General features: G+C 43.5%; 1 protein-coding gene across 2 annotated transcripts in view; it reads right to left on the reverse strand.

The window, feature by feature from the left end:
• ERBIN (erbb2 interacting protein) overlaps nt 1–14,581 on the reverse strand; it is a 3,184,408-nt gene that overhangs the window by 849,721 nt on the left and 2,320,106 nt on the right. For both annotated transcript variants that reach the window (XM_044063352.1, XM_044063353.1), the window contains exon 17: nt 8,503–8,624. In XM_044063352.1, the coding sequence (XP_043919287.1) occupies nt 8,503–8,624 (122 nt within the window). The remainder of the gene's footprint in view (nt 1–8,502; nt 8,625–14,581) is intronic.

Genomic DNA, 14,581 nt, shown 5'->3' on the forward strand with positions numbered 1-14,581 from the left:
GCCAAAGGGCAATGCTGAGAATTGATAATGCTCTGATCCTGCAAGAAATCTGAGGTATCTTCTGCAATTTGGTCATATGGGGACGTGCAGGTATGCCTCCTTGAGATCTAGAGTTACCAGCCAACACTCCTTGCCCAGCATGGGAAGAAGTTGCTGTAGGGTCAGCATTTTGAATTTTGGAACAATGATGAATGTGTTTAAGGCGGACAGGTCGAGAATAGGTCTCCAACTTTTCTCTTTTCTTGGTACTAGGAAGAGTCTGGAGTAGAATCCTTTGCCCTGTTCTGTAGGTGGTACCCTTTCCACAGCTGTCATCTCTGTTAATTGAGCTATCTGTTTTAGAGCTTCTGTTTTTTGATTTGGAGGTAGGTTTGGCATTCCTCTTTTTACTGGTAAGGTGTGGAAATGAAACCTGTAGCCTTGGTCTATAGTTTGTAAAATCCACTTGTCTCTTGTGATATAGTGCCAATTTTTTGAAAATAAGGCTAACTTTCCGCCTAAGGGTGCTGCTATTTGTTCCCTGGTAGGCGGTGTCAGAGCCAAGTCACTGTGATTGTCCTGTTGCAGTGGCAGTGGTTGTGTCTGTGCCTCGTTGGTTATTGCCTTGCCACTGGCGTCCTCTGTAGGCACCTCCTCTGGATTGATTTCTGCCTCTGGAACGCCTATTCCTGCCTCTCTGAGATTTAGAGGAGTCTGGAAAGGACCAATTTTGGAAGGCCAGTTCCTGCTAAACCTTGGGGCTGAACCTGTAAGAAATCTTTAACTGTTTGTACAGATTTTGCCTTCTCTTCCATTTTCTTCATTACTTGCTGGGCAGGAGAACCAAATAGACTGACCTTATCCATAGGAGCATCTAATAGCTTTGCTTTAACATGATCCGCAAGACCTGTTCTTTCAACCATGCATGCCTTCTTATAACTGTGCCAGTCATGGCTGATCTAAATGAAGCCTCCAGTGCATCATAGCCACATTTTAAAGAATGGTTACTAACCTGCTGAATGTTATTCACCATTTCTAAAACATATTTCTTATCTAAGGAATCATCAGAGGACAGTTTCTTAGTTAACTGATCAAGCATAAACTCTTGGTATTGGATCATATGAAACTGACAGTTCAAAGCTCTAGCTGAGAGAGTAACAGAGGTGTAAACTTTTTTACCCCATCTCTCCAAGGACCTGGATTCCCTTTCAGAAGGGAGAGGGTTTTTTGCTGAGGTCGAAGCTACTGCCTTACGCCCCTGGGAGATAGTCTCAGGATCTGCAAGGGGAGCCTTGTATAGGTGGTGATGAGTGTCCGGTACTTGGGGCTTGGCAGGGGCTGGAGGTAAAGTATCAGGAGCAGTGCAAACATCATTAAATGCATCATCCACAACAGGAAGAACTGGAGGTATAGCTAAGGGCCTATGTTGCGGTAAATGTAGAAAGGTCCTAAGCCTTTTTCTTGAATTAGAGAAATCTTGTCCCTGCTATTGGAATTGTTCTCTCATGGCATGTAAGGTTTCCCCAAAGGAAAATTCCTCTGGTGGAGAGGCAGAAGGAATAGATTCTTCAGCATCGGAATCTTCATAAGTAGAAAAAGGAGCCTCTGGATGGTCTGTATTGTCTGAATCATCAGAAGAATCATCTGAGGACACTGGCTCAGGGGGCTCTGCTCTAGGTCTCTTTTCTGGAGGCTGAGAGGCCCTGTCTGGGTGAGATTGGGATCCCCTTATTAAAGAGATGAGATCCTCTGCCAGAGTAAGCATTTGAGAACTGGAACTGGGCCTGTGTGAGGGGCTTAACAGGCACAGATTTAGCAGATTTGGCTGCTTTAGCCCTGGCAAAGGCCTTTATAGACATGGCTGCAGGAGGCCTAGCAGCACCACGTGCTGGGGTAGAGACATCCAAAGGGGTGGTGGCCGATAATTCTAGAGGAACCACATTAATAGGCAAAACTTCAGAGGCCGATTCAACTAGGGTAGCAGGAGCCTCGGTAGTAGTCATGGATTCAGCTGAAGATTGCCCCTTTTGCTCGGTTGGGCCCGAAACCGAGACACTCGCGTTTTGCTTAACCGTGGTTTCGGCCGAAACCGAGGACCGTGAGTGTCGGTCTTTTTCTTTGCGTTTAACAATTTGAGAAGTCGGAGGATCCGACGGCATAATGTACGCAAAATCTGAGCCGAAAAACAGTTCAGCAAACTCCGACCGGCCTAAGCGTCGTCGGTTGAAGGAAGCACAGGCTAAACAGGCTGCTACGCCGTGGTCTGGGCCTAAACAAGGTAAGCAGTAAGAGTGGAAATCTTTATGAGGTATTTGTTTCCCACAAGTTAAACAGTTATTCACTTTTTCTGACATCGGCTGAGGCAAGAAAGGGTCCCCAACGGGGTACTTAGCTTTTTAGAAGTCTTCGAAGTAGTATTCGGTAGTAGTAATCTCTGGATCTGACCGACCGGCACTTGCGAACAGCTTCTGCTTCGGGCGCCACGCAGCAAGAAAGACTGAGGAAAATGGCGTCGGCTGATGCCTTTATACCCGAAGACCAGCAGAGATGACGTCGGGTGAAGTGCGACACCAGCCGAGGCCAGGCCCAGACTTTGGAATCCGGCCAACCAAAGGGCTGCCTGACGACAGGACAACCCTATTTGTTAGGACTGCAGATGCATCCTTGAAGGACATCTATGTCCTGGCTTTCTGCCTGAATTAGACAATCGTCCAGGTATGGGTATATTTGAATATTTCTTTGCCTGCAAAATGCAATGACAAAAGCTAGGCACTTTGTGAATACCCTGGGCACAGTAGATAAGCCAAAGGGCAGTGCAAAGAACTGATAGTGCATGTAGCCTGCTTTGAAGCATAGGTATCCTCTGCAGGGCTCCCTGATAGGGATGTACAGGTATGCTTCAGGTATGCTTCTTTTAAGTCTAGTGTTGCCAACCATGCATTTTTGCCTAGCATAGGAAGCAGGTGGTGAAGAGTCAGCATTTTGAATTTTGGAATCACCAGAAAGGTGTTTAGAGTAGGAAGGTCCAGGATAGGATGCCATGCGTTGCCTTTTCTGGGTACCAGGACAAGTCCTGAATAAAAACCTTGTCCCTTTTCCTCTTCTGGTACTAACTGAATAGCCCCCATGCTTAAGAGAGAGAGTACTTGATTTTGGACCTCTGCCCACTGATTTGGGTGTAGATCTGGCCACCCGCTTGGTGTGGGTAACGTGTGGAAGTGAAATCTGTATCCTTGGGACACTATATTTAAAACCCATTTGTCCTGGGTAATGATTTCCCAGTTTTTGGCCTGCAGACCAATCTTTCCACCTAAAGGAGCATTCAGTTGGGAAGTGCTTGGAAGTTTTAAAGGCAAGTCATTGAGACAATTTTCCATAGGGGGGAGTCTTACTACTCCCAAATTTGGGTGCGGAAATCCCCCACTGCTTAGTCTTGTGTGTCCCCTGGGACTGAAATCTGGGGTTTCTGCTGTGTCTGGGTTTGGCTTGAGAAGACCTGGAAGGAGCTGGAAAAGAAAATTCTTAGCGGGCCAGTGCCTACTAAATCTAGGAGGCTGAACTTGCAAGAAATCTTTAACCGTTTGCATAGATTTAGCTTCATCTTCCATCTTTTTAAGAACTTCCTCAGCTTTGTTGCCAAAAACATAGTCCTGATTTAAGGGAGCATCCAACAGTTTGGCTTTAACATGATCAGGCAAAGAATGCTCCTTAAACCAAGCATGTCTTCTGAGCAAAGACCCAGTAACAGCAGCCCTGCAAGAGGCCTCTAATGAATCAAATCCACATTGCAAAGTATGTTTACCAACTTGTTCATCAGAATGCATTAAATCCTGCAATTCTTTATGTTCAGCACAGTCACGAATCAACATCATTTTCTGTTTAAGCAACCCAATAACATGTTGTTGATACTTTAACATATGAAACTGGCAGTTTAAAGCCCTAATGGCCAAGGTTGCAGAAGTGTAAACCTTCTTACCCCATCTATCTAGTGCCATGGAGTCTCTATCTGAAGGGGTAGGATTTTTAGCAGTAGAAGCCTTAATGACCTTGAGTCCCTGTGAAATAAGACTGTGGATCCACAATAGGATTTTTAAAAAGAAATTTGTGTGAATCAGGAACCCTGTAATATTGGTCAAGTTTTCTGGGAGCAGGATGCAAAGAATCAAGGGACAAACTAGATTCCGAAAAAGCATCGTCAACAATGTCTAGTACAGGAGGTACAGTTAAACGTCTATGCTAAGGCAGGAGTAAGAAATCCCTAAGCCTCTTTTTTGAATCAGAAAAATCCTGGCTTTCCCAGTGGAAATGCTCCCTTAGAGTGTGTAAGGTTTTACCAAAAGAAAAATCCTCTAGAGGGGAAGCAGAGGGAATAGAGTCCTCTATATCAGTATCCTCATAGGTAGATAAGGGCAAATCCAGATCAGAAAAATCAGAATCCTGGTCAGAAGATTCATAAACAACTTCAGTCCTAGGTCTCTTAGAAGGGGGAGGTTGGCTTCCCTGATCAAAGTTATAAGATCTTCAGCCATCCTTAGCATTTGTTTTTTAGGCATAGAGGCCTGAGCATGCGGCCTAGGTGATGGTTTCTTAGGCAAGGTTCGAGATTTAGGCCTAAATGAAGGAGGAGACATTGGTTTAATATGCAAGTCTGCAGGCCTGAATACACCCTCAGAAGCTGGTGCCTGCACAGCGGCTCCAGACCCATCCAAAGTACAGATATCCGCAGTTCCACAGTTGAAGCATCTTGTGGCATACTTCAAATGGGTCTCAGTAGAGGCCTGCGAATCAGAAACAGGTATCAGGGGTTACGAAAGCACCTCACTGAGTATCGGCAAACTGGCAACTGGCTTAGGAGAAGTGTCGTCAGCAGCTTTGGACCTAGGCAGCCTGTCTGTCTTTATCTTTGCGTTTTTTCGGAATCCCAGTAGTTGGATGGCTAACCAACATTTCTGGATAATTAAACAGAGAACCGAAATATTTAGAGGCGTAAATATACCGATAACAGATAGTGCGCTAATTAAATAAAGCGCAAAACCGACAGCAAGGTACGTCATGGTCAGGGTCCAGGCAAGGAATACAGTACGAATGAAAATCTTTGTGAGGTACTTGCTTTCCACAAGTAATGCAATTATTAACATTTACTGACATCAGTAAGGAGCAAGAAAAACTTTCCCCAACGGGATTACTTGGCTTTAGTTGAAGACTTCGGTTCTGAAACTCGAAAACAAAAATTTCAGGAGTCGGCCGACCAGCCGGCACTTGCAAACTGCTTCTGCTTCGGGCACCGCACAGCAAGAAAGATTAATGTAATGACGTCAGCTGCATGTTTTATACCCCTGATGACCTGACGTCATGGAAGAAGGGACAGCATCCGACGCAGGACCCAAGACTTTGTTAATCAGGCCAACTGAGGGCTACTGCAAGCAGATAACCCAAATGTAATGACTGCAACAGTGAAACACGAACAACATCAGAATTTGTATTCCCCCATTATTGGCTTTGTTGTTTGTCCAGGTTGTTTGTGCTAAGAGTTGAGAGCTATGGTGTGTGAGAAGTGAGAACTGAATTTGTATTCCCCCACATTGGCTTTGTCCAGGTTTTTTGTGCCAAGAGGTTGAGAGCTCTGGTGAGAAGTAAGAACTGAATTTACTAAATGATAGCCATCAAGTTTCAGTCTTCCTATTTTTTAGGAAACTGCTGATTTGGCATAGTGGTATGTTGCTCTGACTGTAGTGCATAGGGTCCTGAGTTCAAGCCTGCCAGTGACATGCATGGTGTTAACAACATTTTATTCTAGCAACTTTCCAAAATTATACAAGCAATGTTTAAAATGTGTTCCTGGTTTCTGACCTTTTGCCCCCCCCAAAAATGAACTTAAGTGCAAGATGCATATGGCTTACACTACTGACATTCTATTTATAGTGTGGCTGTGGAAGTAGACTTTTATGATGGAAATGTTCTGAATTGGGCAGTTTTGTCATTATTGGTTCATGCATTTTGTTTCATTGCCTACAGTACAGCCTACTGGAAAAATGTTCAAACAAATTTAAAATGTGCTCTAACAAGTGTGTTGTATTACACAAGGAATATAACTTAATAGAGTCAGGAAGGTGTACCAAAGAAAAAAACACATATGTGTTTCTTGTTTTGTGTGCAAGGGGCCAAAGATTTGAAAACGGCCCAAAGGTAATCTTTATCCACCACTGGTCAGATGCATTTTCTTTGGATTTGGTATGGGTTTCAATGCTACTTCTATGAATGTGAGTTTCAAGGGAAGAGAAGTTTTAATGCCAAATCGATTTTCATTGAGACAGTATTGCTTTGTTTAGCAGATATCAAAATAAAATGCAAATAATCATTGTACAAGTAAAGCAGTATGCACACATTAGTGTTTATGATAAATGGGGCAAAACCAGGTAATGGGACATTGGAATGGCTGCAGGGGGTCAGTGGTGTCATATTTTGGTTGTCTGTTCTTCAGTTTGCGTTTGAAAGTTGATATCCCACAATTCCATTAGAGTGGGTGGGGTTACGTAATTATGTATGCAAATTATGTGTCAATCAGCGTACAGATTTGTACCTATGTTTCATGGGCCTTGTCGAGATTTTTGATGTTTCCAGGTTGAGAGGTATGTCAGCCACCTCTAAGATAGGAGGGATGACCAAGGGTCTGCTCTGGGGCAGGTCTAGAAACTCTCTTAGTCTTTTTTAGACTGAGGGAAGTCCTGGGATTCCCAGTGAAAATATTCACTGAGGGTGTGAAGGGTTTTCCCAAAAGGAAAGATCTTCTGGTGGGGATGCAGAAGGAATGGATTCCTCTGCATCTGATCATCATAAGCAGTAAGAGGTTGTTGTTCCTATTCAAAATCGGAATAATCAGACTCCTCAGAATTCTGTTCTGTCAGTATTTCAGGGGAAGGGTCTCTTTTCCTTTTAGAAGGTGCAGCCTGACTACCCCTGATAAGGGTGATAAGATCCTTCACCATTTTAAGCATTTGAGCTTGGGGTGGTGGGGCAGGAGAAAAATGGTGGCTAGAGGTAGTTTTCCCAGGAGTGGCCTTGCCTCTAGGCCTAAGCATATCCATTGGTCTGAGAGAATCAGTAGTTGGAGGAGAAGACATCTTTTTTTTGTCTAGAATCGGTAGTGCGAAAAATCTCCTCGGAAGCTGGCACTTGCATCGCGGCTCCAAACCCAACCAAGGTAGAGAGAACCAAAGGCTCAGAAGACAAAGATTTCTGCGGCATACCAGACTCCGAAAGTGTCTCAGTAGAGGCCTGCAAAGGCATCAAAAATTGGCCATCAGGGGCTGCAAAGGCACCTCACTGAATTCTGGAGAACTGACGACCTGATTAGTGGTAGAGTCATCGAAAGGCATAGCTTTGTGTGGACTGTCTCTATCTTTATCCTTACTTTTTTTGGCATGTCTATGGATTGTTGGCTGACGGACGCCATTTCAGAATGCGAAAATACCTGGCTACAAAAAAAGCTCTAGGTCGAATGGTTCTCGCGTTAAAGAGGGCACAAAACAACCGGCAATGGGGGACATCGTGGTCTGGGCCTAAACAAGTGAAGCAGTATGAATGGAAGTCTCTTTGTGGTACTTTTTCGGACATTGGTTAGTGCAAAACAAAAAAAAAGGATCCCCAACGGGGTACATAGCTTTAGATGTGTTCAGTTGTAATTCAAACTCTGGCAGTGACCAAACAGCACACTTGTTAACTGCTTCTACTACAGGCTCCAAGGCAAGAAAGACTGATGTAATGGCACTGACTACCTTCCTTTATAGCACTGATGACCTGACGTCAGCCAGCAAGCGACTGCAGCTGACGCAGAAAAACAATGACTCTGGTATTCAGGCCGGCCAATGGTTACCACAGCAGGGATAACCCACAGGTGATGACTGCAACAGTGAAACAGGAAGAACATCAGTGGCCTAACAAACCACAGCACAGAAATGAGCAAAATAAAGACATCAAGAAAGTTTACTCGAACTGAAAAAAAACCCCACCACAACCAGAAAATTATTTTTATAAATTTAAAGTACGAATTGTAACATTTAAGGGATAGAAAGAAGAAACATTCAGTGGCTTTTTTATGTGAATGGGAAGGGTCATGAAGGGAGGAAGTTATTTGAAGAATCACGAGAACAGATAGAAAGTCTATGTTGTGTGATTCAAGAGTAAAGTTAGTTAAAGAAAAGCCATCATCTGCCCTCAGACAGAAACAAAAAACTTCCTCCAAGCTCAAGACAACACAGAGATGTCGTTGGTGTGAAATGGTAACAACAAGATCTGGAGATTTAGCAAGGTGCAACATACTAGGGGATAAGGAGATAAGGTCAAGCTGGCAAGAGACTGTTGCTGAATGAAAGGCACCTTTGGCAACCAGTCTGATGTTTTTCTATGTCTGACTATACTAATTTACATCAGGGAGTTTACTATTCTTAGAAAAATTGTGAACTAAAATAAATAAATAAAAACTATTTTAATAAGCCTTGTAAAAAGAGTAGAGTAATAACTGACCCTTGGAGGTGCTTCTCTCTCATCTTTATCTTCATCACATTCAAAAGCTACTTGAGCACGTTGTTTCCGCATTTCTTCCCACAAAGCTGGATTAAAACTTTCATTATCAGAAATGAACAGTCCTAAGAGAAAAGAAAAAAAAATGAAAGTTTTATGTAAACAGTAGTATGTGACATTAAATGTTATTATCATCTAGCTAGCCTGCTGGTGTTAAAGGCAGATGGGTCTACCTGGAAATGGTGACCCAAGTTTATCACAAAAGCCAAAAAGTTGGAAGTCTGGCCAGGTAGTTAACGAACAAGCGTTCCAATTACTGCTATCCTCATGCACAATGAGTGAGAATGTTAAGCAGCTGTAGGCAAATGGGGGCTATCGGACAAAGGCTGCAAAATTATCCAGTACTCTGCTTGATTGTACTGATAAGAAAAGGAGGTACATAAGCTAACAAGCATGTAATAACATCCTGCACTCCATTCTCAAAGGATGAGGCTACAGGAAGATGTTATCTCAGTAGCCCACAAGACATATGTATGTGTAAAAGCAAATATGTAGTAATTTTCTTATTTGCTTGATGACTGGGATAGTCTGAGTCAGCTTTATAGCCCCTTTTCAGCAGTTGGGTAGAAAAACTAAATACAAAAGCAAAAAGAAACAAAACAGAGTTTGATGACATTGAGGTTGTCTTCTTCACAACTGCTTTGCATCATGCAATAAAGTGCTTTGCAGGGCACCTTCCCATGGAGACACGATTAGGCACTACCCAGTACTGGGACAAAACTAAGCACTACTAAGGTTTCATTACTGGTAGTGAACAGTGACATTATACCAAAGCATGTAGATACAAAAGTCAGTAGGACTCAAAACGTACAGCTGGGAAATGGAGGACAAAGAAAAATGTGTTATCTTTTTATACAGCAAAATGCTGCCAAGATATGGATGCAACAAATGTGCCATCTTACAGGCACCATTCAACAAGCAGTAAGGATCAGGTGTAGTCAAAGTAACCTGTGAAAAAAAGATGCACACAGAATTCATGCCAGAAACTGTTCAGTAAACAAAGGAAATGTGCTTGTAATCTTACAGCCATCCAAACACTAGTCATTTAATAATGTATACAGTTCTGTACTTTGCATCTCCAAACCACAAATACAGTCATATGTATAATCTCTCCTACACTTTTACTGTTGTGAACAGATTGAATGTTCATAAATAAAATATCTGAAAAGGCAGAAAAGGTACAGTTGTGTACTCATCCCTCTAGTTAGAGGGATTCCAACTATCCTGAAGGACACTACACAGTTCCTTGCTGATTTGAAACAGTATGGAGGGGATAATGACATGTTGAATGTTTTAATGGTAACAATGGATGTGCAAAGTTTCTTTACATCCATACCCAATGCCTATGGCATAGAAGCCATAAGGACATTATTGAGTGAACATGGTTCATTCAGTAATGATGAGGTTATTCTACTCTGTGCTCTCCTGGATCTTATTCTCTCTAACAATGCATTGATGTATGAGGGACATATGTATTTACAGCAACGGGGTGTTGCCATGGGAATCCCATGTGCCAATTCCTATGCGAATCTGGTGGTGCACTATTGGGAGTTACAACATCTGTCTAATAATGACTTTGTTAGTCACATTAAGTTTTATAGGCATTTTGTGGATGATGTTTTTATGTTGTGGGGTGGGGGGTACCCCTACTTGAGGAATTCATCACCTACATAGGAACAATCACAATTTTTTTGAGGATTGTAGCCTTGTATTCATTTGAAATGGTGGATTTCTTAGATGTTAGACTACATAAGGATAAGAAGGGTAAAATAACTACAGGCCTTTTTCATAAAGAATGTTGGTCTAACAGTCTACTTGAGTACAGTAGCATGCATCCAAGGCATGTTTTTCCTAATATTATGAAAGGTCAACTGAATAGAATGAAAAGGATCTGTAGCGATAGGGGTAGCCTAGAATGTGAAGTAGATCATCTGGAACAATTGTTCTTAGATAGGGGCTATAAGAAGCCGGACTTATAGGGGCTATAAGGAGCCGGACTTTTCCATGGCAAAGGATGAGGTTATCATTGGAGCTGCTAGATCTCAAACTAAGGGTATTGTTCCATGGAAGGATTGCACACAAAGTGATGGGAAACATGGGATTCGACTAATAATCAAATATACTACAGATAATAGGAAGGTACAGGAGATTATGAAGAAGAATTGGCATTTCCCAATGATAGACAGAGATACGATGAAGTTAGTTGGACAAATGCCCAAATTTACATATAAGAATAATGAGAACTTGAAGCAGTTATAGTGTGGGAAGAGAACCTGTAACTTGATCATGGAGGGTGAACCTGGCACTTATCCACTTAAAAAATATAAGATGTGTAATAGTATGACACATACCCAGAAATGTATCCATCCTGTGTTGCAATTTGAGTTTGAACCTCGGTTTCGAGCTACCTGTAATACTACTAACCTTATCTATTTGGCTACTTGTGATGGATGCAACTGTTTCTATGTAGGTAAGACTACAAAGCGCCTTAGGGACACACTGCACCACCATTTGTATGACATCAAGCATGGGAATTTAGGCAATGCTCTAGCAAAGCACACTGTGGAATTTTCATCTCATAGTTTTAGTTTTAGGGTTTTGCAAATTGTTGTACCTAATAAGAGGGGTGGCAATAATGATAATTTTATTGAATGTGTGGCGCTAAAATGGATTTTCAAGTTGCAAGTATACATTTATCCTGGCTTGAATAGAAGCATTTGCATCAAGCCAGTATTGGATGCACGTCGTTTTAAGTAGCTTGTTTTTATTTAGTAATTGATTGTTTTATTAATTTGTGATTATTCAATTAGTTAATCTGTGATGGAATGATTAAATGCTATACTGATGCTATATATAATGATGTGTTTTATGGAGTTGTGTAAGGATCTGATGAAGCGTAGTGTCTACGTGAAAGCGCTTGTCCTACTTATTAAACTGGAATTTTTTATCATATTGGAAGCCCTGGTGGTCTTGCAGAGTTTTTGTCTTTTCTTTATCAATAAAATGTCTGAAAAGGCAGAAAAAGTACAGTTGTGTACACTTACCATAAATGTAGATGTTAAAGTGTATTCACTGTTACAGTCATCACATTTGGGTTATCCCTGCCAGGATAGCCCTTGGCTGGCCCGAATGCCAGAGGCTTAGCATTTCTGTGTCAGTTGCTGTCACTCCAGGACTGATGTCAGGTCGTCAGTAGTATAAAGTAAGGCAGCCGACAACATTACATCAGTTTTTCTTGCCCTGTCAGGAGCCCCAAAGTGGGAGCCAGGTTATGGTGGAAGAACCCCACCAGTAGAAAGTAAATACCAAAATGTCCCTTGTAAGGAGAGAGAGAGAAAAAAGAGGGGGGTGGAGAGAGGGAAACCAGGACTGCAACAGTGAATACACTCGAACATCTACATTTATGGTAAGTGTACACAACTGTACTATGTTCTTTGTGTTTCACTGTTACAGTGATCATATTTGGGTTGATTTCCAAAGCCGAGGAAAAGGGTGGAGGGCAGTCAAAGAGACTAGGGGCTGGCTAAGATGCCCCGCAAGACTGCAGTGGCAAAGCCTGCCCTGGATTTGGAGAAGATAGGTAGGTGGTAATGCTTGGTGAAAGTGTGAACAGATGTCCAGGTGGCAGCCTCCAGGATGTCCCTGGTGGGGACTCCTCTGAGGAAAGCTGCAGAGGTGCAGGATGCTCTGGTGGAGTGAGTGCTGACCCCCTTATGGGGAGGTTTTCCGTGTTGCTTGTAATAGAAATGAATGCAGTGTGCTATCCATTTGGAAATTGTTTGGAGATGGCTTTGCCCTCTGCCCCTGCAGCAAAGCTAACCAGTAATTGATCAGACTTTCTGAATGATTTAGTCCTGTCCAGATAGAATCTGAGCTGTCTGTGCCCATCTAGAGAGTACAGGATATTTTCCCCCTTGTTTTGTGGGTTAGGGAAAAAGGTGGGCAAATGAATGGATTGGTTGAGAGCCACACTGGACTCAACTTTGGGCATGAAGGATGGGTTAGCCCTGAGGAAAATCCTGTCAGCATGGAAGATGATAATTGTAGCTCGGAGACTCTTCTGGCTGAAGTGATGGCCAGAAGAAAAGCCGTCTTCCAGGAGAGAAATTTTAACTCTGCTGAAGATGCTGGTTCGAAGGGGGGGGGGCAGGGTGAGCTTTTCCAAGACAAAGTTAAGGTCCCAAGCTGGGGTAGGTGCTCTTCTGGGTGGCCTCAAGTTGGTAGCCCCCTCTTAGGAATTATTTGATTAGAGGGTGTGAGAAAAGGGGCTGCTCAGTGTGGAAATGAGCAGAGATAGCAGAGGCATGAATTTTAATAGAGGAAAAAGACAGACCACTGTGTAGCAAGTCAGCTAGGTAATCCAGGATGAGAGGTAGGGAGGGCTGTGCCTTATTGGCTCCCTTAGCCTAAATCCAGGTGCAGAACATTTTCCATTTGTCAGCATAAGACTTCCTAGTGCTAGGGCATCTGGCCTCATGTATAACATTTAGAACCTGTTTACTGAGGTTGGCAGATTGATCAGTGGTCAGGGAATAAGCCAGGCTGCCAAACTGAGGGTCTGCAATTGGGGATGCATGAATTCTCCTTCCCTCTGGATCAGGAGGGTTTGGGTCTGAGTGAGATGCCATGGTAGCAGTGGGGACAGGCTGCGCAGCAGTGGGTATCAGTGATGGTGAGGCCAGTCTGGAGCAATGAGAATTGTCCTTGGTTTTTCCTCCCTAATTTTGAGCAGTACCCTGGTGATGAGAGGTAGTGGAGGAAAGGCATAGACCGATAGACTGACCCAGAAGAAGGACAGGGCATCCACTTTCCAAGCCATGCAGTGATGCCCCCTGGTGCAGAAACTACTGAGCTAATGGTTGGTGTGGGAGGCAAAGAGGTCGACCTTCGGGGTGCCCCATTTCTCAGTCATTAGGGTGAAGGTTCTTTGGTCTAGGTGCCACTCATGTGGGTCCAGATGATTTCTGCTTAAGTGGTCTGCCAGAGAGTTTAGAGAACCTGGCAGGAATTGTGCTAACAGGTGGAAATGCATGGCAGAGTCTGTGTGCTAAAGGGTCATGGCCAGCCTGCATAGAAGGTAGGGGTGAGACCCTCCCTGTTTGTTGATATATCACATCACAGTGGTGTTGTCTGTTTTGATCAGGAGAGCACCTGCAGAGAGAAGGGGCCTGAAAGCTGTCAATGCATGCTGAACAGCTAACATCTGTTTTTGGTTGATGTGCAGATGGATTTACTGTGGGCTCTATTGGCCCTGTATGCACCTGCTTTGTCCAGGCGTGCACCCCAGGCATAGTCGGATGCGTCTGTGGTGAGGGTCTGGGCAGCAGGGGGTGGTGAGAATGGTAGTCCCTTGTTGGAGAATGCTGCTGCCGTATCACTGGTACAAGAGTTTCCAGGTTTTGAGAGTGTTGACACCAAAGGCTTTTAGGTACCACTGAAGTTTCCTCATATGCAGTCTGGCATATGGAATGAGTAGAATGCAAGATATCATGAACCCCAGAGCTTGCAGGATTTTCCTTGAAGATAACTGGGGTCTGGTGGCTAGTTGAGAGAGGTAGGCTGTCAGGTAAGGTTGCTTTTCTGGTGTAAGGAATGCCATCTGGGATGCAGTGTCCAGGCTTGCATCCAGGAATATAATCCTTTGGGTGGGTACTAGTATGGATTTCCTTTTGTTGACAGTGTACCCTAGGGAGGTCAGTAGGGACTTTACAAAGGCCAGGTGCTTCATCAGCTTTTCCTGACTGTCTCCCTGAATTAGGCAGTGATCTAAGTATAGGTAAATTTGGATATTCCTTTGTCTGCCAAAGGCAATGGCGGAAGCCAGACATTTTGTGAAAACTCTGGGAGTAGTAGATAAGCCAAAGGGAAGTGCAGAGAACTGAAAGTGCAGAGATCCTGCCCTGAAATGTAGATATTTCCTGCATGATTCCCTGATAGGAATGTGGAGGTAGGCCTCTTTTAGGTTTAGGGTGGCTAGCCTAGCATCCTTGGAGAGCATGGGTAGCAGTTGCTGGAGGTGAGA

This window comes from Protopterus annectens, chromosome 2.part1 (assembly GCF_019279795.1).
Source record: "Protopterus annectens isolate FY-2018-M chromosome 2.part1, PAN1.0, whole genome shotgun sequence".
NCBI classification, from domain to species: Eukaryota; Metazoa; Chordata; order Ceratodontiformes; family Protopteridae; genus Protopterus; species Protopterus annectens.